General features: G+C 37.8%; 1 protein-coding gene across 1 annotated transcript in view; it reads left to right on the forward strand.

The window, feature by feature from the left end:
* Nucleotides 1-23,610, forward strand: part of LOC120316821 (cyclic nucleotide-binding domain-containing protein 2-like) — a 61,961-nt gene that overhangs the window by 19,586 nt on the left and 18,765 nt on the right. The window contains exons 7-13 of the mRNA XM_039362886.1: nt 11,039-11,116; nt 12,662-12,722; nt 14,713-14,767; nt 15,545-15,594; nt 17,112-17,171; nt 18,694-18,741; nt 22,755-22,984. Of these exons, the coding sequence (XP_039218820.1) occupies nt 11,039-11,116; nt 12,662-12,722; nt 14,713-14,767; nt 15,545-15,594; nt 17,112-17,171; nt 18,694-18,741; nt 22,755-22,984 (582 nt within the window). The remainder of the gene's footprint in view (nt 1-11,038; nt 11,117-12,661; nt 12,723-14,712; nt 14,768-15,544; nt 15,595-17,111; nt 17,172-18,693; nt 18,742-22,754; nt 22,985-23,610) is intronic.

Raw genomic sequence — 23,610 nt, forward strand, 5'->3', positions numbered from 1 at the left:
TTACCTGTACTGCATAGAGGAGGGATGTCAAACTGCCAGCCCTCGGGCTGGATGCATCATGCCAAAACTGCGCCCACCCCATTGCCGGCAATGGGAAAAAAGTCGCGATACATCGCAACACGCCACGTGATGTTGCGAGTTTGAGACCCCTGGCATAGAGCATCTCTGTCAGTTTGGTTGCAAGTTATAGAGATTGTAACAGCCAATTTTATTAAAATAATCTGCACTTGCAGTCTTTCCTGGAGAAAAGGGCTATGTCTTAAGAGGAAAAAAATAAAAGGGATAAAAATTTTATTCTGTGCATCTGTTCTAAACGTAATAGGTGTTAAGGGATTATAAAAAGGAAAGCAAATCTTTGGCTTCCACCTAGGAGTGATCAGTCATTCTGCCCTTGGATGTTCGCAAGACCGTGTCAAACTCAAGCTCTCTTACAGAGCAGATTATACTCTTCAGATCTGTTTAATATTTCATACATATATGGGTTATTTTTGCTTCAAGCCCATAATTAATATATGCATTTAGCTGTAAAGTATCTCAGATATCCTTACATCTAACAGCAACACTGACAAATGCATAATGAGATCATTCTCATTTTAATGTTTACAAAAGATATATACTTTACAAGTATCTAAAACTCTTCACATAGTACTACATATTAATAAACACTTATATTTGAAGCTTCCTGCTTTGTTTAGGCTGGTATACCTATAATAATAATAATAATAATAATAATAATAATAATAATAATAATAATAAGAAGAAGAAGAAGAAGAAGAAGAAGAAGAAGAAGAAGAAGAAGAAGAAGAAGAAGAAGAAGAAGAAGAAGAAGAAGAAGAAGAAGAAGACGAAGAAGAAGAAGAAGAAGAAGAAGAAGAAGAAGAAGAAGAAGAAGAAGAAGAAGAAGAAGAAGAAGAAGAAGAAGAAGAAAGAAGAAGAAGAAGAAGAAGAAGAAGAAGAAGAAGAAGAAGTCTGGATAGTGGACGTGGCAGTGCCTGGAGACAGCAGAATAGACGAGAAAGAACTGGAGAAGATAACAAAATACAAAGACCTACAAATAGAAATAGAAAGACTGTGGCAAAAGCAAGCAAGGGTAGTACCAATAGTCATAGGCTCCTTGGGTGCAATCTCAAAACAACTGGAGCACCACTTGAACACCATTGGCATTGACAAATTCGCTATTAGTCAATTGCAAAAGGCAGCCTCACTAGGAACTGCTTCCATCCTGCGATAATATCTGTAATGCCATCAAACATCCACATCTGCCTATCCTAGGTCCTGGGTAAGGACTCGATAGGTAGACAAAATGCCAAATCCAGTCTGAACATCTGGCTGACTGTGCGATGATCGATAATAGTGATAATAATAATAATAATAACCCCCAGTGAGGCACTACCTTGACGTGGTTGTGGGGCTTGTGTACTCTGAGGAAGATGAGAGCTATGCCAGAGGTTCAACCATACTGGACAGGTCTCATCAGAGGAGTCAGACAAAGAGTGTCTCTCCCATAAAAAATATGGTGAGACGTAAATTTCAGAATGCCATACCGGCTCGGACGTCGCCCGGGTTAACAAGGTCCGCATAGATATTGGAGTTCCTGGATATCTGGTGAAAAATGGGTTACAGGACTCAGGACTGTTGGCTGAGCAACCAGGGCCAGCAGCTGCAGAACTACTGGAAGAAAAGGTGTTTACCCGTCGCAGATACACAGTGATGGAAAACAAAGAAATAATGATCTGTTACTACAGATCAAGTCCAACAAGAAGAGGATATCTAAAACGAATGCACCAATTCTGGAAAGAACAACATCCAGAATCAGAAATAACAGAACAGAGACTAGCAGATCAACGCCGATTTATAACACGAAATAAAGTATTCACAGAAACAGAATTGGATGAACTGCAAAGGTTTACCCAGGGCAAAGAAATCAAAGCCTTACCAGAAGTAATTCAGAATGTAGAGGCAAACCAGGGGGAGTTGGCAGTGAAGGAATCCAGCAGAGATATACAACTGTTCTCATTTGGAAACCAGGCACCTCTTCCTCAGGAAGAACAAAACCCTCTAACTAAAGAAATAAAAGAATTGAAACAAAGAATAACTGAGCATCTAGAACAGCACAAAAACAACAGAATAAGGCTGCCTGCATTGAAGCTTGTTCCAAAGAAACAGCTAGCACAAGCATTAAAAGATGCAAATACTGCAATAGCAAGTATAAGCACCAATTCACTGCAAGAAACAAACCAACTAATGTACAGCACAGCTGCAGTTATAACAGAATACCTGGGTAAAAATCAACAAAAAAGAAAAACAAACAAACAGTGCACCACAAAAATGGAAGGTTAGACTAGAAAATAAGATCAGCAAGTTAAGATCACATGCAAGCAAGCTAGAACAGATGAAAGAAAAGAAGCTGAAGAACAAGAAGACCAAAGAATACCTAATCAAGAAATACCACTTAGAAACAAGGAAGATCAAGGAAGCACTGGAAATAATAAAGCAACAAATAACAGCTATAGCCAGGAAAATCAGTAGATATGAAGCTCGAATTGCAAACTATAGGCAGAACCTCCAATTTCAATCCAATCAGAAACGTTTCTACCAATCCATCAATGGAGAAACTGCAAGGAATCAGTCAGTACCTGACAAGGAAGAAACAGTGCAGTTCTGGAAGCAGATATGGGATAACCCAAAGAAATACAACAAGGATGCGGCTTGGTTAAAAGAGGTGGATACAAATAAAACAGAAGTTGAAATGAAAGAACTAGTAATAACAACAAAAATGGTAGAAAAAAGAGCAAAGAAAATAAAAAATTGGTCAGCACCAGGTGAAGATGAACTGCATGGGTTTTGGTTGAAACATCTAACTGTTATACACCCACTCATTGCCAAGCAGTTCAACAATATACTACAAGGAGGAGAAATTGAAAAGTGGCTAACAACTGGGAAAACCTACCTAATAATGAAAAATCCAGCAAAAGGGGCAACACCAGGTAACTACAGGCCAATTACCTGCTTACCAACAACCTTTCAAATTACTAACTGGTGTGGTAGCTGATGCAGTACAACAGCATCTAGTTGAAAACAATCTCTTTCCACCTGAGCAGAAAGGAAACCGCCCCAATAGCAGAGGAACAAAAGATCAACTCCTAATAGACAAAATGATCTTGGAAAACTGCAAGAGAAGGAAGACCAACCTGAATGTGGCATGGATTGACTACAAAAAGGCATTTGACTCTCTGCCACATGATTGGATAATAAGTGCCTAGAAATAACAGGAGTCAGTAGAAACATCAGAAAATTTGTGCAAAGATCGATGGCACAATGGAAGACACAGTTGCAGATCAATGGTGAGAAGCTGGGAGAGGTTAATATCAAGAGAGGAATATTTCAAGGAGATTCATTATCACCATTACTATTTGTTATTGCACTGTTTCCTCTGTCAACAATACTGAATAACTCAGGACATGGCTATCAAACATCAAAAACATCTGCCAGACTATCCCACCTCCTTTATATGGATGATCTGAAGCTGTATGGAAAAACATCATCTGAAATAGAATCGCTGCTCAACACTGTCCGTATATATAGCCAAGATATTGTAATGGAGTTTGGCTTGGACAAATGTGCCACACTTACTATCAAACAAGGAAAAATAGTGAAAACTGAAGGAATCAAGATGCCCCACGAAAATAACATTAAGAGTCTGGATGAGGAAGAGTACTACAAATACTTGGGTATCCTTCAAGCTGACAACATCAAGCACACTGAAGTCAAGAAAAAGATTAGAGGTGAATACATCAAGAGAGTGAAGAAGATCTTAAAGTCCAAACTCAATGGAGGAAATACCATAAAGGCAATCAACACCTGGGCAATCCCAGTCATTAGGTACACAGCTGGAATAGTGGACTGGACTCAAGCAGAACTAAAAGCAATGGATAGGCAGACCAGAAAAATAATGACAATGAATCATGCCCTTCATCCACGCAGTGACATTGATAGACTTTATCTACCAAGGCAAATAGGTGGGCGTGGAATGCTACAAGTACATCAGATGGTTGAAGAAGAAAAAATGGCTTTGGAAGAATATCTGAAGAACAATGATGAAGATGCACTGAAATTAGTATATCAGGAAGGCTTACTAACTACTGGAGAGACCAAACTGGCCTACAAGAAAGACCAAATGAAGAACAGAATAGAGGCATGGGAAGACAAAGCACTACATGGCCAATACATGAAAAAAATAGCTGGGAAAGCAGATAATAATAAAACCTGGCAATGGCTAAGAGCAGGAAAATTGAAGAAAGAGACCGAGGGACTAATTCTGGCTGCACAAGACCAAGCCTTAAGGACAAATGCATACAAAGTCAAAATTGAGAAGACAGCAACAGACAGTAAGTGCCGCCTATGCAAAGAAGCAGAAGAAACAGTGGACCACTTGGTAAGCTGTTGCAAGAAGATTGCACAGACTGATTACAAGCAGCGGCATGACAAAGTAGCAACAATGGTGCATTGGAAGATCTGCAAAAAATATCATTTGCCTAAGCAAAAACTGGTGGGATCATAAAATAGAGAAAGTATAGAAAATGATAAAATTAAACTGCTCTGGGACTTCAGAATTCAAACAGACAAGCACCTGCAACATAACACCCCAGACTTAACAATTGTCGATAAGAAAGACAAAAAAGTCTGGATAGTGGACGTGGCAGTGCCTGGAGACAGCAGAATAGAAGAGAAAGAACTGGAGAAGATAACAAAATACAAAGACCTACAAATAGAAATAGAAAGACTGTGGCAAAAGCAAGCAAGGGTAGTACCAATAGTCATAGGCTCCTTGGGTGCAATCCCAAAACAACTGGAGCACCACTTGAACACCATTGGCATTGACAAATTCGCTATTAGTCAGTTGCAAAAGGCGGCCTTACTAGGAACTGCTTCCATCCTGCGACGATACCTGTAATACCCTCAAACATCCACATCTGCCTATCCCAGGTCCTGGGTAAGGACTCGATAGGTAGACAAAATGCCAAATCCAGTCTGAACATCTGGCTGACTGTGCGATAATCCGTAATAATAATAATAATAAAGACACCGAGGAGACTAATTCTGGCTGCACAAGACCAAGCCTTAAGGACAAATGCATACAAAGTCAAAATTGAGAAGACAGCAACAGACAGTAAGTGCCGCCTATGCAAAGAAGCTGAAGAAACAGTGGACCACTTGGTAAGCTGTTGCAAGAAGATTGCACAGACTGACTACAAGCAGCGGCATGACAAAGTAGCAACAATGGTGCATTGGAAGATCTGCAAAAAATATCATTTGCCTGTAAGCAAAAACTGGTGGGATCATAAAATAGAGAAAGTCATAGAAAATGATAAAATTAAACTGCTCTGGGACTTCAGAATTCAAACAGACAAGCACCTGCAACATAACACCCCAGACTTAACAATTGTCGATAAGAAAGACAAAAAAGTCTGGATAGTGGACGTGGCAGTGCCTGGAGATAGCAGAATAGAAGAGAAAGAACTGGAGAAGATAACAAAATACAAAGACCTACAAATAGAAATAGAAAGACTGTGGCAAAAGCAAGCAAGGGTAGTACCAATAGTCATAGGCTCCTTGGGTGCAATCCCAAAACAACTGGAGCACCACTTGAACACCATTGGCATTGACAAATTCGCTATTAGTCAATTGCAAAAGGCGGCCTTATTAGGAACTGCTTCCATCCTGCGACGATATCTGTAATACCATCAAACATCCACATCTGCCTATCCCAGGTCCTGGGTAAGGACTCGATAGGTAGACAAAATGCCAAATCCAGTCTGAACATCTGGCTGACTGTGCGATGATCGATAATAATAATAATAATAATAAAGTTGGAAGGGACCTTGGAGGTCATCTAGTCCAACCCCCTGCTCAGGCAGGAAACCCTACACCATTTCAGACAAATGGCTGTCCAGTCTCTTCTTAAAAACTTTCAGTGTTGGAGCATTCATCACTCCTAGAGGCAGGTTGTTCTGCTGGTTAATTGTTCTAACTGTCAGGAAGTTTCTCCTTAATTCTAGGTTGCTTCTCTCTTTGGTTAGTTTCCATCCGTTGCTTCTTATCCTGCCATAAGGTGCTTTGGAGAATAGCTTGACTCCCTCTTCTTTGTGGCAGCCCCTGAGATACTGGAACACTGCTATCATGTCCCCCCTCGTCCTTCTCTTCATTAAACTAGACATACCCAATTCCAGCAACCGTTACTTATATGTTTTAGCCTCCAGTCCCCTAATCATCTTTGTTGCTCTTCTCTGTACTCTTTCTAGAGTCTCAGCATCTTTTTTGCATTGTGTTGACCAAAACTGAATGCAGTATTCCAAGTGTGGCCTTACCAAGGCACTGTAAAATGGTATTAACACTTTATGTGATCTTGATTCTATCCCTCTGTTAATGCAGCCTAGCATTGTGTTGGCTTTTTTGGCAGCTGCAGCACACTGCTGGCTCATATTTAAGTGATTGTCCACTAGGACTCTGAGGTCCCTCTCACAGTTGCTACTATTGAGCAAGGTACCCGCTGTACTATACCTGTGCATTTGGTTTTTCTTGCCTAAATGTAGAACCTTACTTTTTTCACCATTGAATTTCATTTTGTTGGATAGTGCCCAGTGTTCAAGCCTATGAAATACAAAGATGGCCAAGCTGTAATTTTCATCTGAGGTGGGTGGGTACAGGGGGAAAGTCTTGAAGAGGACAGTATTATTTCCATTAGCTGTCCTTATTCAATCATTGTTACTAAATGCAGCAGACCAGAGCTCCTTTTATTGTTCACAGATTACATCCTATAATCTGAACATTCAACATTATCTGCCACAATTCTGGCAGACTGAAACGGATCAGGCCATTGGCTCAAAGTATTGACCTGTGTTATCAGTGCTAATTGACAGCAACTCTCCAAAATTTTAGGCTGTTTTTTTTTTCCCCTGGGTATTTCTGGAGAGGCTAGAAACTGAATTTGGGCCTTTTTCAACACACATTGTGCTTTCTGACAACAAATCGTACATCTGTATTTTTCCTTCAAGGTTAGTAGATTGCTGATTTTAAAAACATAAGCACAGTCTGTCCTGGTTATTATCTACATGGAAAACTACCAGAAAAATAGTCTAAAACCATAAATTCATGATAATGGACAATCCCTTAAAGCAGGGGTAGGCCACCTTGGCTCTTTTATGACTTGTGGACTTCAACTCCCAGAATTCCTGAGCAGCCATGCTGAGGGGAAAGGGAGAGTTTCCAAGCTGAGCCAGGCTGGCTCAGGAACTCTGGGAGTTGAAGTCCACGAATCATGAAGGGGCCAAAGTTTTCCCCATGTTGGCTCAGGAATTCTGGGAGTTGAAGTCCACAAGTCATAAAAGAGCCAAGGTTGCCTACCCCTGCCTTAAAGACTTACTAGGTTTAGTAGTATTTAGGAAACTTATAACTTCTAAAATAACAGTCTCTTTAGTATACACAGATGATCCTTAACTTATGACTACAGTTGATCCCGAAATTTCCATTGCTAAGTGAGACATTTGCTAAGTGAACTTTATCCCATGTTACGACTTTCCATGCCACAGTTGTTAAGCAAATCACTGCAGCTGTTAGATGAGTACACAGTTGTTAAGTGAATCCAGATTTCCCATTGTCAGAAGGTCGCAAAAGTTGATCGCACGACCCTGGGAGACTGCAGCCATCAAAAATATGAGTCAGTTTCCAAGTGCCTAAATTTTGATCATGTGACCATGGGGATGCTGCAACAGTTGTCAAAAATTGCCATAAGTCACTTTTTTTCCAATGCCGTTGTAACTTGGAGTAGTCACTAAATGAACTACTGTAAGTCAACGATTTGCCTATATTGTCCAATTTCCTTTTCTGAAGACACATGAAGATCGCAACAATAATATAAAAAAAAGGCAAAGGCAGTTGTGAAGGTTAGATACATTTCATGGTGTGGATTATAGTGCTGTTTTAAAGACACAGGACTTTAATTGCTTTTTGAAAAGTCTGTATGGATTTCAGAGGACAGCATATTCCATAGGGCAGCTCTTGAAAAAGGATTAATTCCCTATTGATCTGTCAAGGAGGGGAGCCCAAAGTATTCTTGGAGTTGAGATAGGAAGATTTTCTTTGTAGGATGTGGATCTGTAAGTAACGGTGGAGCTAAGCCATAAATAATGACCAGCATTACCAATGATACAGATTGGTAAGCAGTACAATGCCCAAAATATACTGTAGCACCTCTATTGGTTCCCATATGTCACCATTATGGGCTGCTGCCTTTTGCATTGACTGAAGTTTCCCAGAACTTTTTAATGAGAGCCCCAAGTAAAACATGTCCAATCCAATTTTGAAGTAATAAACGTGAGTGATTCTCATGAAACTTTCCTGTTCTACCAAAACTGGATCAAGCCTTCGCTAACCCTGACCTCCACCTTTTCAGAAGTTCTACAACAGTGGTGGCAAACCTATGGCACGGGTGCCAGATCCGGCACTCAGAGCTCTCTCTGTGGGCACGCGCACCATCGCCCCAGTCCTAGGCCTTTGGCTGGGTTTTTTTATAAAACCTTTTTGCTTTAGGCCTCCACTGCCATGTGCAAAAAAAAAAAGGTTCAATCAATCAGTCAATTTCAACTTCTCGCGGGAAAAAAAAGATCTTGCAAAGTTGGAATTGATTGATTGAACTTTTTAGTCCCACCCAGTCTGCCGTTACCACCGCAGCCACGCCCACTCAATTGGCCACACCCAGACAATGGGCCACACCCACCTGGCACCTTATGACGATGCATAAGTGGGTTTTGGGTTGCAGTTTGGGCACTCGGTCTGTAAAAGGTTCGCCATCACTGTTCTACAAGATCAAAATGATTGACGAATTGGAAACCTTTTCCTTTTGTAGCAGTTTAATTACATGTAAGAATTAACTTGGGGGCAACCTGAAAATCAACCAGTTTCTGGATATACTCTCTTTTGCTGAGAATCAGTTTTATTGTGCTTTGTCCTATCCAAAGTCTTACAGGTTCTTAAAGACAGAAATCTTTCAGGAATTTAATGTTCATTTTTTCTATGCGGACTTTGTTTTTTTTGATTATATAGTTGTCCATCAGAGGGCACTAGATACCAGTTAATAAAATAATTTTTAGCTAGAAGGCAAAAGACTAGATGCAAAGGAAAGATAACATGTATATAAATAATCCTCAACATACAACCACAATTGAGCTCAAAATTTCTGTTGCTAAACAAGACAGTCGTTAAGTGAGTTTTGCATCATTTTGCAACCTTTCTTCGCCACAGTTGTTAAGTGAATCACTGCAATTGTTAAACACGGACGGTTGTTAAGTGAATCTGGCTTCCCCACTGACTTTGCTTGTCAGAAAGTTGCAAAAGGTGATCACATGACCTGGGAACATTGCAACCGTCATAAATGCATGCCAGTTGCCAAGCATCTGATTTTGATCATGTGATCGCAGATGATGCCACAATGGTCATAAAGGTGAAGAACAGTCATAAGTCACTTTTGCAGTGCCATTGTAACTCCAAAGGGTGATTAAACTAATGGTAGGAACTACTTGTATGATCTAGAGCAGTGTTTCCCAAACTTGACAATTTTAAGGCATGAGGACTTCAACTCCCAGAATTCCACAGCCAGCAACGCTGGCTGTGGAATTCTGGGAGTTGAAGTCCACATGCCTTAAAATTGTCAAGTTTGGGAAACACTGATCTAGAGTTACTAAAAAAACAAATTCTGATTGAACATTAAGAGAAACAAAATACTTTCTAGCAGCTAGTAAAGAGGAGAATATTCGTAGTGCAGGGTTGACCCCCACAATAAAGAATTCTACAAAATATTAAGTTCAATTGGAGAACAATTTCAGTTGAGGAAAGATTAATGATTCGGGACAGATTAACGATTTAGGATACTGCACACCTCCACATTGCCAGTGCAACTTTATGCCACCTCAGATTTTCCACAGTGGGAGAAGTTTATCGCACAATTTGCCCATGTATTATTCATGTTGATGTGACAGTGCATACAAAATCCTGTGCCCAAGCACACTGCAGCCAATATACACCTTCTATAAATAGTGACCATAACTTAAATTATGTCCTTTATAACAGTGACAGCCTTATTGGTAACGGGGAGTAGACCGTTTTTCCCACTTGCGATAGGCACGTTTTGCATAAATTAGGTGATAAAATGCACATGTTGCTGTGGATTTAAGCACGAGAACTTATGGACTATGTTGGACAAAACAAAAAAACTGCAATCAGACATATGGCAAAAGACGAGTATTTAGCGGTTTGCCATGTGTGTTTATTGGAGATAATATACAGTATAGCTGTCTTGATTTGTAGTTCTGTGAAGGCTTAATGCAGGGGTAGGCAACCTTGGCTCTTTCATGACTCGTGGACTTCAACTCCCAGAATTCCTGAGCCAGCCATGCTGAGGGGAAGGGAGAGGTTTCCAAGCTGAGCCATGCTGGCTTAGGAATTCTGGGAGTTGAAGTCCACGGGTCATAAAAGAGCCAAGGTTGCCTATCCCTGGCTTAGTGTGTAGAGACAGTTATGTATTTCTGAAATACTAACAAATATTGGAAAAATGGGGTAGCAAAGCAATTAACAAAATAATTTGTGATACTTGTCTTTCATCCTTCTATAATTCTGCATTTGTAACCATACCAATGTACATTCTTAACCAGCAGATGTCAATGTATAGTAGTATTTTGTTATCTTAAAATTAATTACATTGAGTCGTGCAATCCATTGATAATAGCTAAGATGCAATGGGGCAACCTAGGCTGATTAAAGCACTGTAGGCACAGCCCAGCTAAAAATTCGGATTAGATCAAAAAGTATCCTCAAACAAAACACTCTCAGAGGAGTGAGTGATCTCACCAAGAACTAGGATTTGAATAATTAGAGAGTCATCAAAGCTTCCTTCTATCAAATGTAGGTTTGTTTTACATAATTCAGTTTTGGAACAAATATTTCATTAGCAATTCTAATATATATTTGCCTTGTTTTTCTGCAGGAAACTTCCACTGTTCTCTACTTGGCCATCAGAAAAAATAGATTTTATCACTCATTGTTCTCTACAGAAATCATACAGGTTGTTATTAATAACACGTATCTTGTCAGAACAATTAGTAACAAATGGGAGATTTTCTACAGGTACAAACATGTATTAGGCATGTTACTGTATTTTCCTTAGAAGAAGATGATCCTCTGAAAAAGGAGAAGATTAAACAGGAAAAAAAACTTTACAAACTCTGAAAAATTTCCAGTGGGAAGCTTCCTTCTCTTGTCAATTCTGGCTAAACAACATGCATGCCAGAGGTTATATTCCAAAAGCAGGGTGAGAGGGGACAATAGTTACACTGTAGAAAAGGGAAATTCAGAAAACAAAAATTGGATAAAGATGAGGCAAGCAGGTAAGGGAGAATGAGAGAGAAAAGATGGATTGCCAAATTCAACAGGTATTTCTGCTGAACTCAAGCACAAATTTATATACAGGTAGTCTTTGACTTATGACCACAATTGAGCCCAAAATTTCTGTTGCTAAGCGAGACGTTTGTGAAGTGAATTTTGCCCCATTTTACCTTTCTTGCCACAGTTGCTAAGTGAATTGCTGCAGTTGTTAAGTTAGTAACACGGTTGTTAAGCGAATCTGGGTTTCCCATTGACTTAGCTTGTCCGAAGTTCGCAAAATGTGATCACATGACCCCAAGACACTGCAGCCATCATAAATATGAACCAGTTGCCAAGCATCCAGGTTTTGATCACGTGACCATGGGAATGCTCCAACAATCGTAAGTGTGAAAACGGTCGTAAGTCACTTTTTTTCAGTGCTGTTGTACCTTCGAACGGTTACTAAATGAACTGTTGTAAGTTGAGGACTACCTGTATTAAATTCAATGGCTTTTACCTGTATTTATTTTTGCATATGTTTAAACTCTAGTCGGGTGCAAGAAATTGGAAAACAGGATGGAGATTAAAAGCACTGCAAGTTTATTTCATGCGTAACAACTTCAGACTGATGATTTGTTTGATGCCTCCTTCCGGATCAGTCTGGTCATGTCCAATTTAGTTATTGGAAATCCTCTGTGTAAGGGAAAGTGGAACCCCCTAATTCCAACCATCTCATTACCTGTCCATATGGAGGTTAAATGTATGTAGTAGGTTATGGGGTTGGGGTGGGGAGAGGCTGCCATTGTTACCTCCATTTCATTAAGAGTAAAAACTCTAGGGGAAAAAACGAATTTGAAAAAGTCCAGATTAAAAAAAAATGTCCATACAATTCAGGACATTGAAGAAACAAACCAATTTTGTATCTTTTCTTTTCTTGGATGTAGTAGCTTTTTTAGCCAATACAAATAGCAAAACCTCTAGAATGATTGAAATACCTGCCAATCTTAAGCAAAATATTGTTGTTATTTTATTTGAGGAATGCATATCATATCCTTCTTTATGGAAAGATCTCAACACGGTTTATAATTAAGACTTCTGAGGAATATACAGTGAATAGTCAGCATTAAAACAGAAACATCAGTATTCTAAATGAAAGAGCAATTGAAATTCAACACTGTTTTTTTTAGCATATTTTAAAAACTTTCAGATCATGGCATGATAGTCTGTTTTTCCTCTGTATACATAGGGCAGGAACAACTGTTGTAATGGACAGCCTGAATTCTTACTTCATTGTTATTGTAAAATCAGTAAGTATCTTAGAAAAGAAAACTTAACAGCAGTGTGTTATTAATATATCGCCTTATCTCAGAAAATTAATACTGATTAGAGCAGTGTTTATCAACCTTCCATACTCTGAGATGCTGGCTGCGGAGTTGAAGTCCACACATCTTAAAACTGCCAGAGTTGGACTGGACTAGAGTAAGAATACATTTTATAATTCTGAAAGAAACTTTTGTGTGATGGTTAAGGGGTTGGATGAAATCTGGGGAATACATAACTTGAGATTAACGTTTAGCCAGAGAAATTCATGGGGAGTCTTTTAATCTCACCTAAACATATCAGGCAATTTTGTTTGGGGTAAAATAAAGGCATATCGTCATGATATGCCATTGAACTCCTGAAAAAATAAATGGAAGCAAAATTAAGAGATAGATAGATAGATAGATAGATAGATAGATAGATAGATAGATAGATAGATAGATAGAGATATAGATGATAGATAGATATAGATCAGTGGTTCTCAACCTTTTTAATACCGCGACCCCCAACCGGTTGTAAGTCGAGGACTACTCAACCGGTCATAAGTCGAGGACTACTCAACTGGTGCAGCACCGTTTGCAGAATGGGACTTTTGGCGGGCTCAGCAGGGCAGAGACAGCCTGGACAATTCCTATTGGCTTTTGAAAGCCAATAGAATTAGACTCTATTCAAGAGAGTCTATTCTATTGGCTTTCAAAAGCCAATAGAATAAAAGGGAGTAGCACAGCTAAGGAAAAGGGGAAAAAAATGGCGGACTGCGTTGTTTGGCGATCCCCGTGAAATGGTCGTTCGACTCCAAATGGGGTCCCAACCCACAGGTTGAGAACCACTGATCTAGATGATAGATAAATAAATAGATAGATAGTGATAGATAGATAGATAGAGCCCTATAACATTTCTTTTCCTCCCCTCCCTTTTAAACTTAGGAAAGAGACGGAAAATTTGATACAGATACAAATAGTATTAATATGAAGCGTAATTCATAATTGTTGTGTTCAGCTTCATTAGTGTAACAACTACATAGATAAGGATGTGACTTAGAATTTTCCATACTGTGAAAAGAGGTTTCAGGGTGATTCTAGTTATATTTGAGAGGGTTTTTCTCTCACTGTACTGATCAATTATGTATATCCCTATTATATATATTTATAATTATGTTAAGATTCTTTCACAGTTTCTATACATATTAGTGGAAATATCTGTTATTTAGTTCAATTTAATATTGAGTCCAATATCTGCTCATGCCCCAGCTTGGAAGCAGTGTCATAAGAAATAGTTTTTTATTTTAGTTCATATTGTCTCCTTTTGTTTATTTTCAATATTTAGTCTGAGTCAAGATGTATAATAAGCAGGAAAATGCCTGGAAAGAAGGAAATAGATATGGTAAAATTTATAAGTAGATTGTTGCAGATTATCAAAGAGATGTTATTCAAAAACTTTGGAAGATGCTTTGTAGAAATTCTTATTACCATTAGAAATTGGAGATTAACCCAACTTGTATAGAAGGCATTATAGTTCAGCTAATTGGAAGAATGAAGATATAGATTATTTGCATTTATTTTATTTATTAAATTTATATACCACCCATCTCACTATCCAAACTGACTGGGTAGGTTACAATAAAATCATAAATATTAAAATTAACAACATGAGGTGTAAAACTAGAAAACTAAGAGCATGAATGATGCAGTGATTTGGTTTGGTAGAAAAATGAAACTATTGAGACATATAACATCAAAATTCATAATAAACAGTTTTCCTCACATTATGGAAAATAACCAAGGTAATTATGCTATTCAAATTCTGTGTTTTTAGTCCAGTTTATTTTAAACACATGCTCACAATGTTTCCACTGAAGTTAATGGGACATCTTGAGACCATGCCCAAATTATTAAATTTGTATTTTAGATAATAAAAGGAATAAATGTTAAAGATAAAGAAACAAAACAATAATTAACTTTATGTATGAGTTTATAGGGCCGTTGCACAGAGGCAGCAAGGCTGGATTCAAAGGCAATTAACACTCAAGATGGTAATTATTTTAATCATTTTCTCAATTTCATTCTAGAAACAGGCGATAGGTTAACTTTTGCACAATCAAATTCAGTATATTATAATCTTCGGAACTATTTTCTAGGTTTAAAACCAATTGTACACGTAGTTTGCTACAGCTTTTCCTGACCTGGAATTGTTTGAGCTTTTCAAGGGTATTTTGTTCTACAGTTTGAAACTATGTTAATAAATTACCAAGATAATGGATAATTTCAAATGCATTTATACAGACCTGAGAATATCATTATAATTTATGGCTTAGTAATCAGGATATTTGTTAAATAACATGAAGCAGATTTTACAGGCACTTCCTAATTGGCACAACAATGCAACTTGAGTGAATCAGTTGTGTTTCCTGTTTCATTTTTTTTCTTATTTTTAATTAAAACCAAATTTAGCCAAAATCTACAGGCATCATGAACTGATTCCTGCAAGTTTCATATTATAAACCTTTGGTGTTTTTAGTAGAATCAAAGGGGAAAAAAAAAGGAATAGAAAAAAGATAAAAAGAATTATAAGTATTAAAATTAGTTCACAAATTGTTATGCTTTTAGACATATTCTTTAAAGGATTATATACATGCCTATGTGTCTGTGTGCATTACACAATTTTTGATAAATAATAATTTTAAAATATTTAAATATAAATAGGACAATAATTTCAACATACACATTTTCAAAGGGCCTCTAGGCCTGTTCTTAGAAGCTGTTCATAATCATTTAATTATGATCTTCATCTCTTTGGTCACTAAATAAAGCTACATGGGAAATGACACCTAGATGCAAGGCTGAAAAACAAGGACCCCGGGTAAGACAATACTTTATAGATGGATGTGTGGATCATAGTTTGTTATCTTGTGGTGGAGAAACTTAAGAAGACACCAACAGACAGTATTTAATGATCGTGTTATGAAAGCTAGGAAGTTACAGTAAGACAATGGTCTCTTCTGACTAAAAGCAAAATTACCAGAGATTTATCAACTGACTTTTATATATGGTTACAGTGATGGAAGATTACATACACAGCTGACCATCTATGGAGATTCTCAGTCATCCATGTCATGGTTGTCCCAAAGATGCTTTTTCAAGAGAAAACTGGAGTTTCTTATTTTTCTTTGAAGACGTTTCGCTACTCATCCAAGATGCTTCTTCGGCGCTGACTGGATTTTTCTATTCCCCACCATCCGGTCAGAGTTGAAGCAGCTTCTTGGATGAGAAATGAAAAGCCTTCAAAGAAAAAAAAAGGAAGTCCAGTTGCCTCTTTGAAAAAGCACCTTTGGGATACACAGCTGACAATTGAAATAGGATTGTTTTACAACTGATAAGGAATACAAATGGTGGTTCAAAGAAATATGGACACCCCTGTTATTCTAGAAAGAGGGCACTCAGCCTTTGAGAAGTACGAATGTCAATCAAAATTATTATTATTCTAACTCAGGGGTTCTCAACCTTGGCAACTTTAAGACTTGTGGACTTCAATTCCCAGAATTCCTCAGCCAGCTTTGCTGGCTGAGGAATTCTGGGAGTTGAAGTCCACAAGTCTTAAAGTTGCCAAGGTTGAGAACCCCTGTTCCAAATGTTCTAATCCTGGATCCCACTTTGAACAGAAGAGCCAGTAAACCTCATCCTTGAACATCAGTATCCTTTAAAATGTTGCTGTTTATGGAGACATATAGTTGAATTGATGTAGAAAAGTTATAATTAGAGGAAGATGCGTCTCTTGAGGGACTAGTCAGGTCATGTCTGCGGGGAAAATGGGTTAGCAATTAAGCTGTTGTGCTAGATTCCTTGACTTTTGCATTAAACAAGCAAGCAAGAGCAGAAATATTCAGAATATGTCAAAGGCATACAGAGCAATACAAAATAAAACAAGGCTAATCAATAATATTTTATTAATAATACACTGTGAAAAATGTCATTCAAGAGAGATGTTTTGAAATAGTATTGAAACAACTAAATACCCTTAAGAGAAAACCTTTCAGGCCCACAAATGTCCTTAACTGAGAATGCCTCATACTTAAATTCCCCCAATCACATCCTAGTAGTAGCAGATTGTTGTATGGGATATTTGAAGATGATTAAAATGAACACTTTCAAGGTTAAAACATATTCTTATTTTGAATTGGGCAAATCCAATGACTTCTCCATTTCTACCGTGTTAGTTACACTTACCAAACTAACTTAAACAAAATATTCCCTTTGGTGTAATCAGTTGTGCTATAGTTGCCAGTTTAGTCAAAGTGAAATCCTTAATAATTAATTTTTCCTTACTATAGTTTGCAGCCTTTTGTTTCATTTAACACCCTTTTTTTCTTTTCAATGCAGGTAGCTTCATTAGCTCCCCGGCTGCTAAAGATAAGAACTCTTGAGCAAGGTGATATTTTTGTGAGTATTAAAAATGTACAAACTGATTGAACTAGAAAACATACACATATTTTTTTAAAAAATGCTGCAGATGTATAAAAAAAACCCATTTTTTAAAAAAAGAATTATATTACATGCATATAGTTAGAAATTAGCATCCAGCTCCAAAAAGTTGTTATAAAAAATAAAAATTGGAGTAGGGCTTCTGCTATCCTCAAACTTTCTCTACAGAGGATCTAACTCAGTGTATCTCAACCTTGACAATTTTAAGGCATGTGGACTTCAACTCCCAGAATTCCACAGCCAGCGTTGCTGGCTGTGGAATTCTGGGAGTTGAAGTCCACATGCCTTAAAATTGTCAAGGTTGAGAAACACTGAATGGAGCTGGTTAGAAATAAGACTTGGCTGCTTTTCTTTTGGTTTTTCTAAAGGCAAGGGAGACTGTTTTTTATGCCGGCTTTGATAGTTGAGGGTGAGCAGCCTATTTAACTGTGCTAAAGCTGACTTTGAGGAGTTAGTTGGTTGGGATATATTTTAACTTTCTGAGTGGATCATGTAGTACAGTGGTTCTCAACCTTTTTAATGCCGCGACCCCCCAACCGGTCGTAAGTCGAGGACTACTCAACCAGTCGTAAGTCGAGGACTACTCAACTGGTGCAGCACCGTTTGCAGAATGGGACTTTTGGCGGGGTCAGCAGGGCAGAGACAGCCTGGACAATTCCTATTGGCTTTTGAAAGCCAATAGAATTAGGCTCTATTCAAGAGAGTCTATTCTATTGGCTTTCAAAAGCCAATAGAATAAAAGGGAGTAGCACAGCTAAGGAAAAGGGGGGAAAAAATGGCGGACTGCGTTGTTTGGCGACCCCCGTGAAATGGTCGTTCGACCCCAAATGGGGTCCCGACCCACAGGTTGAGAACCAGTGATGTAGTATTTTAAAAGAGCTGCGGTGGCACAGTGGTTAGAATGCAGTACTACAGACTACTTCTGCTGACTGCCGACTCTCACATATATATTTATATTTCTTGATGCTTTATTTAAACTAAATTTGTATATCAGTGATTACATGGCTGATGCCATACACTAAATGAATGAAAAAAATCTTTCCACTGCAACTTATTTTTAAAATACCTATTAACAGTGCTTTTTTTTGTAAAAAAAAAAAAAAAAAGGTGCCGGAACTCACACACGTCATACAACCGGCCTTGTCTACCCTACAAGGTTCCATCCCAAAAAAGGTGCCTGAAGTCTGTTCTGGGGCGTTCTATGAGAGAAAAAAAAAAGCCCTGCCTATTAAACCCCAAAAAGTAAAATAAAGGATTCCTGGTTTTTTGGGTAACTGGATAGTATTCTGAAGTAGAAAGAATGAGATTCAGAGCCAGCTGGCACAACGCTGGCCAAAGTCACTTTTGCACTGAGATGGGCAGCATGTAGATTTAATAAATAAATAAAGTAAAATAAATAAATAATTCTAAAAAAAAAAATGGAAGCAATATTGTTAGCATTAACTCATTCATTTTCTTAAACCATTTATTATTATTACAGGGACTGGCCAATTTAATGGACAAGTCCTGTCTTCTTCAACTCAGTTTGGTAAGTCATTCTTTTAGAATAAAAGAAAATACGTCTATCTTACTTTAAAAATAATGTTAAGACTGAAGATCAGCCTTCATTGTCGATTCAGAAACCAATCTTCTTTGCGAAAAATGAGAGCATATCAATAAACTGAACCTTTAAAAAAGCAAAGGTGCTTTTTCAAAAGGCAACTGGACTGAAGAAGCTTCTTGGATGAGAAGTGAAATGTCTTCAAAGAAAAACAAAGTCCAGTTGCCTTTTGGAAAAGCTTCTTTGGGACAACCATGACCTGGATGATTGAGAATCGCCATAGATGTTAAAAAAGCTCTGGACTCTGTTCTGGGCCCAGTATCTCTTCAACATCATTTGGACGAGGGGATAGATGGGGAACTCATCAAATTTGCAGACAACACCAAGCTGGCAGGAATAGCCAACACTCCAGAAGACAGCCTTAAGATATAGGAGGATCTGGACAGACTTGAACATTGGGCACTATCTAACCAAATGAAATTCAATGGTGAAAAAAGTAAGGTTCTACATTTAGGCAAGAAAAACCAAATGTACAGGTATAGTATAGGCCTAGGGGTACCTTGCTCAATAGTAGCAACTGTGAGAGGGACCTCAGAGTCCTAGTGGACAATCACTTAAATATGAGCCAGCCGTGTGCTGCAGCTGTCAAAAAAGCCAACACAGTGCTGGGCTGCATTAACAAAGGGATAGAATCAAGATCACGTGAAGTATTAATACCACTTTACAATGCCTTGGAAAGGCCACACTTGGAATACTGCATCCAGTTTTGGTCACCACGATGTAAAAAAGATGTTGAGACTCTACAAAGAGTACAGAGAAGAGCAACAAAGATGATTAGGGGACTGGAGGCTAAAGCATATAAGGAACGGTTGCTGGAATTGGGTATGTCTAGTTTAATGAAGAGAAGGACGAGGGGGGACATGATAGCAGTGTTCCAATATCTCAGGGGCTGCCACAAAGAAGAAGGAGTCAAGCTATTCTCCAAAGTGCCTGAAGGCAGGACAAGAAGCAATGAATGGAAACTGATCAAGGAGAGAAGCAACCTAGAACTAAGGAGAAATTTCCTGACCGTTAGAACAATTAATCAGTGGGACAACCTGCCTCCAGAAGTGGTGAATGCTCCAACACTGGAAGCTTTTAAGAAGAGACTGGCAGTCATTTGTCCGAAATAGTATAGGGTTTCCTGCCTGAGCAGGGGGTTGGACTAGATGACCTCCAAGGTCCCTTCCAACTACTTCTTCTTCTTCTTCTTCTTCTTCTTCTTCTTCTTCTTCTTCTTCTTCTTCTTCTTCTTCTTCTCCTTCTCCTTCTCCTTCTCCTTCTCCTTCTCCTTCTTCTATAAATTCTATTTCTACAGGTGGAATATCATGAAAAAAGATGAAATATTTTCCCCCTCATTTCAGTTTCCCTCCTCCAGTACTGTGTTTGGCTGGTGTCTTTAATAGTTGCCCAGGACCACTTACATATATCTTAATTTTTTCAGTAAATGATAAAAATATCTAGCACTGTAATTGTCCTTAAAATTGTCAAACGTTTGGTAAAGGTTGGGAAACATTTTACCAATGAGTTGAGTATCAAGGCCGTCTCAATAAAGCTCATAATAAATTAAATTAACCAAAGACATTTGTGCCATTGCAGCTACATGTGGTACTGCCTAATGGTGATTATCTTCTTCAGTTGGCCTCAGGAGAGCGGAGTGGATGTGGAGTGATCTGTATAAAAAGAAAAACAGTAAGAGACTATTTAATGCAGTGTTTCTCAACCTTGACAATTTTAAGACATGTGGACTTCAACTCCCAGAATTCCACAGCTAGCAACGCTGGCTGTGGAATTCTGGGAGTTGAAGTCCACATGCTTTAAAATTGTCAAGGTTGAGAAACACTGATTTAATGGCAATGCTCTCTTGCTTGGTTCCTTCAGCTATCTAAAACATTCCCTATCTTTTGTAGCTTTGCAGTTGCCAAAAAAACCAACCCAGTTCTAGGCTGAGTTAACAGAGGAATAGAATCAAGATCATGTGAAGTGGTAGTACCTCTTTATAATGCCTTGCTAAGGTCACATTTGAAATATTGCATCCAGTTTTGGCTGACAGCATACAAAAAAAGATGCTGAGACTCTAGAAAGAGTGCAGAGAAGAACAACTATGATTAGGGGACTGGAGGCTAAAACATATGAAGAATGGTTGCTGGAATTGGGTATGAAGAACTAGGGGTGACATAATATCAGTCTTCCAATATCTAAGGGGCTGCTGCAAAGAAGGGGTTAAGCTATTCTCCAAAGCACCTGAAGGCAGGACAAGAAGCAACGGATGGAAACTAATCAAGGAGAAAAGCAACCTAGAACTAAGGAGAAATTTCCTGACAGAACAATTAATCAGTGGGATGTCCTGCTTCCAGAAGTTATGGGTGCTTGAACACTGGAGGTTTTAAAGAAGAGATTGGACAACCATTTGTCTGAAATAGTATAGGATTTCCTGCTTGAGCAGGGGGTTGGACTAGAAGACTTTGAAGGTCCTTTCCAACTCTGTTATTCTTTTATTCTATTTGTACTATTTCTGATACAAAGAGATTTGGAAATCAGACTACACTATATGCATCTGCAATGAGGCTACTCTGCTTGCATTTGTAAAATGAACATTTTACAGTAAAAATAGATTACAGGATAACAGAGCAGTGCTAGTTTTTCTTCTCCACTTGCTAACTTAAAAGTGAACACGATGTAACAGTCATGGGAATTATTACTATGGAAGCAGCCAGTTCCACTGAGGAAAAGGTTTTTCTTACCAAATATGTTTTCTGAGGAAAAACACCTAGTTGTTGTCCTTGGTAATATATAAATATAGAAGTAATGATTTGGGCTTTTTATGCCAGCATACCTTTTGCTAGAGTATAACAATATAATTATTTTTGAATTACATTCTTTTTATGGTATCTATACTGACTACCAAAACAATGTACTTGTTGTGAGTAGGTATCTTTTTTTCTTGTTTCTTCATTTGACTTTATTTAAATAACATTAAGACGCCATTTAAAATTCCTACATACAGCTGGTTCCCCAGAGCCTAATGAATTTATGGAATTAATGAGCAAGAAATATAACTTAAGAAATTATGTAGGGAATGATATGATTCTGGGGCTTTAAGCTTAAATGCTACAGAATTGTTGTGTTCTGTCTTTATTTTGAATAGTAAATTCAAACAAGGAATACAAGACGAGAGCTTCAGTGGAGGGCATACTTATCTTCATTCCAAATAAAACTTTTTTTTGTGGAGAACTTGTGCTTCAAATTCTAGCCATTGCTACAATTCATTGAAAAATAACAAAACTTGTAAATAGAAAACAATAAATATTTAGAATAACTGGCACAGTACTTTCATATATGTTCACAATATATTTGCCATCTAAAATGTGTCTTCAGAAACACATAATGTACGAATCAGTTAAATTGGAATTCTTGCTGTTAAACATATCTGTATATTTTCCTACTTTGAAACCAGGTATTGAATGTGGTTTGTTGGTTGTTTGTCTTCCTGATTAAAAGAAAACTTTGGGTGGTGTTATTCCCTAATTAATATCAGCCCTAAATAAGTTTTAATTTTAATTGTGAGTTAGAAATAACAGACATGAAGAATGCATGTCTGATAGCCATTTATTGGACAGTAATATTTCCTCTGATGGTCTCTTCATTTTATATGAAAATTGGACTATATTGTTCTTTAGACAAATCATCTTCTTGATAAAAACTTCTCATATTTGGATAAGCTTACTCTTCAGTTAAGAAGAATAAACTTAAAAAACTCTTCTATGATAGGCTAAATTTAAATAAGTGTTGTTTTGGCAAGCCTATATTTCTACCAATTAATACTTTTAATTACCTTGATAACTTTTTTTGAGATCTCAGATTTATTTTACACATAACACAATAGAGTGTAGACTTAAAATATGGATTATTTATCTTGCTTAGAAAAAGATATTGTTATTATTATTTTCCTGTTTCCACAGATCAGTGAAGGTGCAGAGTGCATATTTATTCCCAAGCGACTATTTCTGGAAGAAGCAACGGCTAAATCCAGGCAGATGGCATTGCAGATGTTCAGCAGTTACCCCACAGAGAGTATGATCCAGCAGAGTTACAATATACAGCAAACATGGAACAGATACAAGAGCAAACTTATTAAACAGCACCTTAAATGGCATGCTGAGCAAGCAGGCATCAAAAGTAGTAATGGCTGGTAAATATATTTTATATGCATTGCAAGCCAAGATTTTGTCCTGATAAGAAAATACTTATTTGTGAAAATATATGACTATAACTATTATGCTGACCTTGAGTTAAAAACGCCTTCTTTTAAATCAAGTCAGATAGATAAACTCAATGGAAATGATTTCATAACAAAAAACATATTTTAATCAGAGTACTTGTATTTATGCTGTGGTTGTTACTTCTGAAAAATACATCTCTTGTCCATTCCCATAGGTAAAAGAATGATGCTCTCTTCCATACCATCTTTATAGCAGAACAGGGTCATTGGGTGACATCTGACGGCCCATGCTTCTTTCAGACAAAGACATTCCAATCTGGCTTGTGTCCAGGAGGTCTCCCAATGCCTTTTAGAAACTCCCTCCACTGACCCATTAACATGAGATGACTGACTAGCTAAAACTGCATTTCCCATAATCCATCTCTTAAGGAAACACCCTTTAACTCAATAAATGCCAGATATTTTAACATACAGATACATGCTCTCTAGTTAGTGTTACCTAGAGCTATACGAGTCAGAATAACTATTAAAAAAAACATTTTGGCTTCTTTTCTATATTGTAAAATGGATTTATATTCTCTGGTGCTTTTATATCC

Source organism: Crotalus tigris, unplaced genomic scaffold (assembly GCF_016545835.1).
Source record: "Crotalus tigris isolate CLP2741 ecotype Arizona unplaced genomic scaffold, ASM1654583v1 scf7180000019483.1746242, whole genome shotgun sequence".
NCBI lineage: Eukaryota > Metazoa > Chordata > Lepidosauria > Squamata > Viperidae > Crotalus > Crotalus tigris.